Consider the following 301-nt stretch of genomic DNA (forward strand, 5'->3'; position numbering starts at 1 on the left):
CTCTTTATTTAAGGTCTCTTCTCCGCGCCGTAGAAGAGCCTTTAGTAGGGGACGAAGCAGCAGCAGCAGCAGCAGCAGGACTAGCAGCAGCAGCAGCAGCAGCAACAGCAGCAGCAGCAACTTCTGCAGCAGGAGACAAACTATCAGTCTTCTGCCGCCGCAGCCGCAGCGACTGTCTCCTTATGAGGGGGTCCCCACCTTCTGTCTCCTTTTCTGTTTCTCTTTCTGCTTCTTTGCTGCTCTCTGCTTCTGCGCTGCTGCTGCTGCTGCTGCTGCTGCTGCTGCTGCTGCTGCTGCTGCT

General features: G+C 56.8%; 1 protein-coding gene across 1 annotated transcript in view; it reads right to left on the minus strand.

Moving 5' to 3' along the window:
* Nucleotides 1-143: 143 nt before the first annotated feature.
* EMH_0036940 (uncharacterized protein) overlaps nt 144-301 on the minus strand; it is a gene marked incomplete at both ends in the record, with an annotated part of 999 nt that continues 841 nt past the window's right edge. Inside the window, one exon of the mRNA XM_013495137.1 lies at nt 144-300. Within this exon, the coding sequence (XP_013350591.1) occupies nt 144-300 (157 nt within the window). The remainder of the gene's footprint in view (nt 301) is intronic.

This window comes from Eimeria mitis, genomic scaffold (assembly GCF_000499745.2).
Source record: "Eimeria mitis Houghton genomic scaffold, Emh_scaff1435, whole genome shotgun sequence".
NCBI lineage: Eukaryota > Apicomplexa > Conoidasida > Eucoccidiorida > Eimeriidae > Eimeria > Eimeria mitis.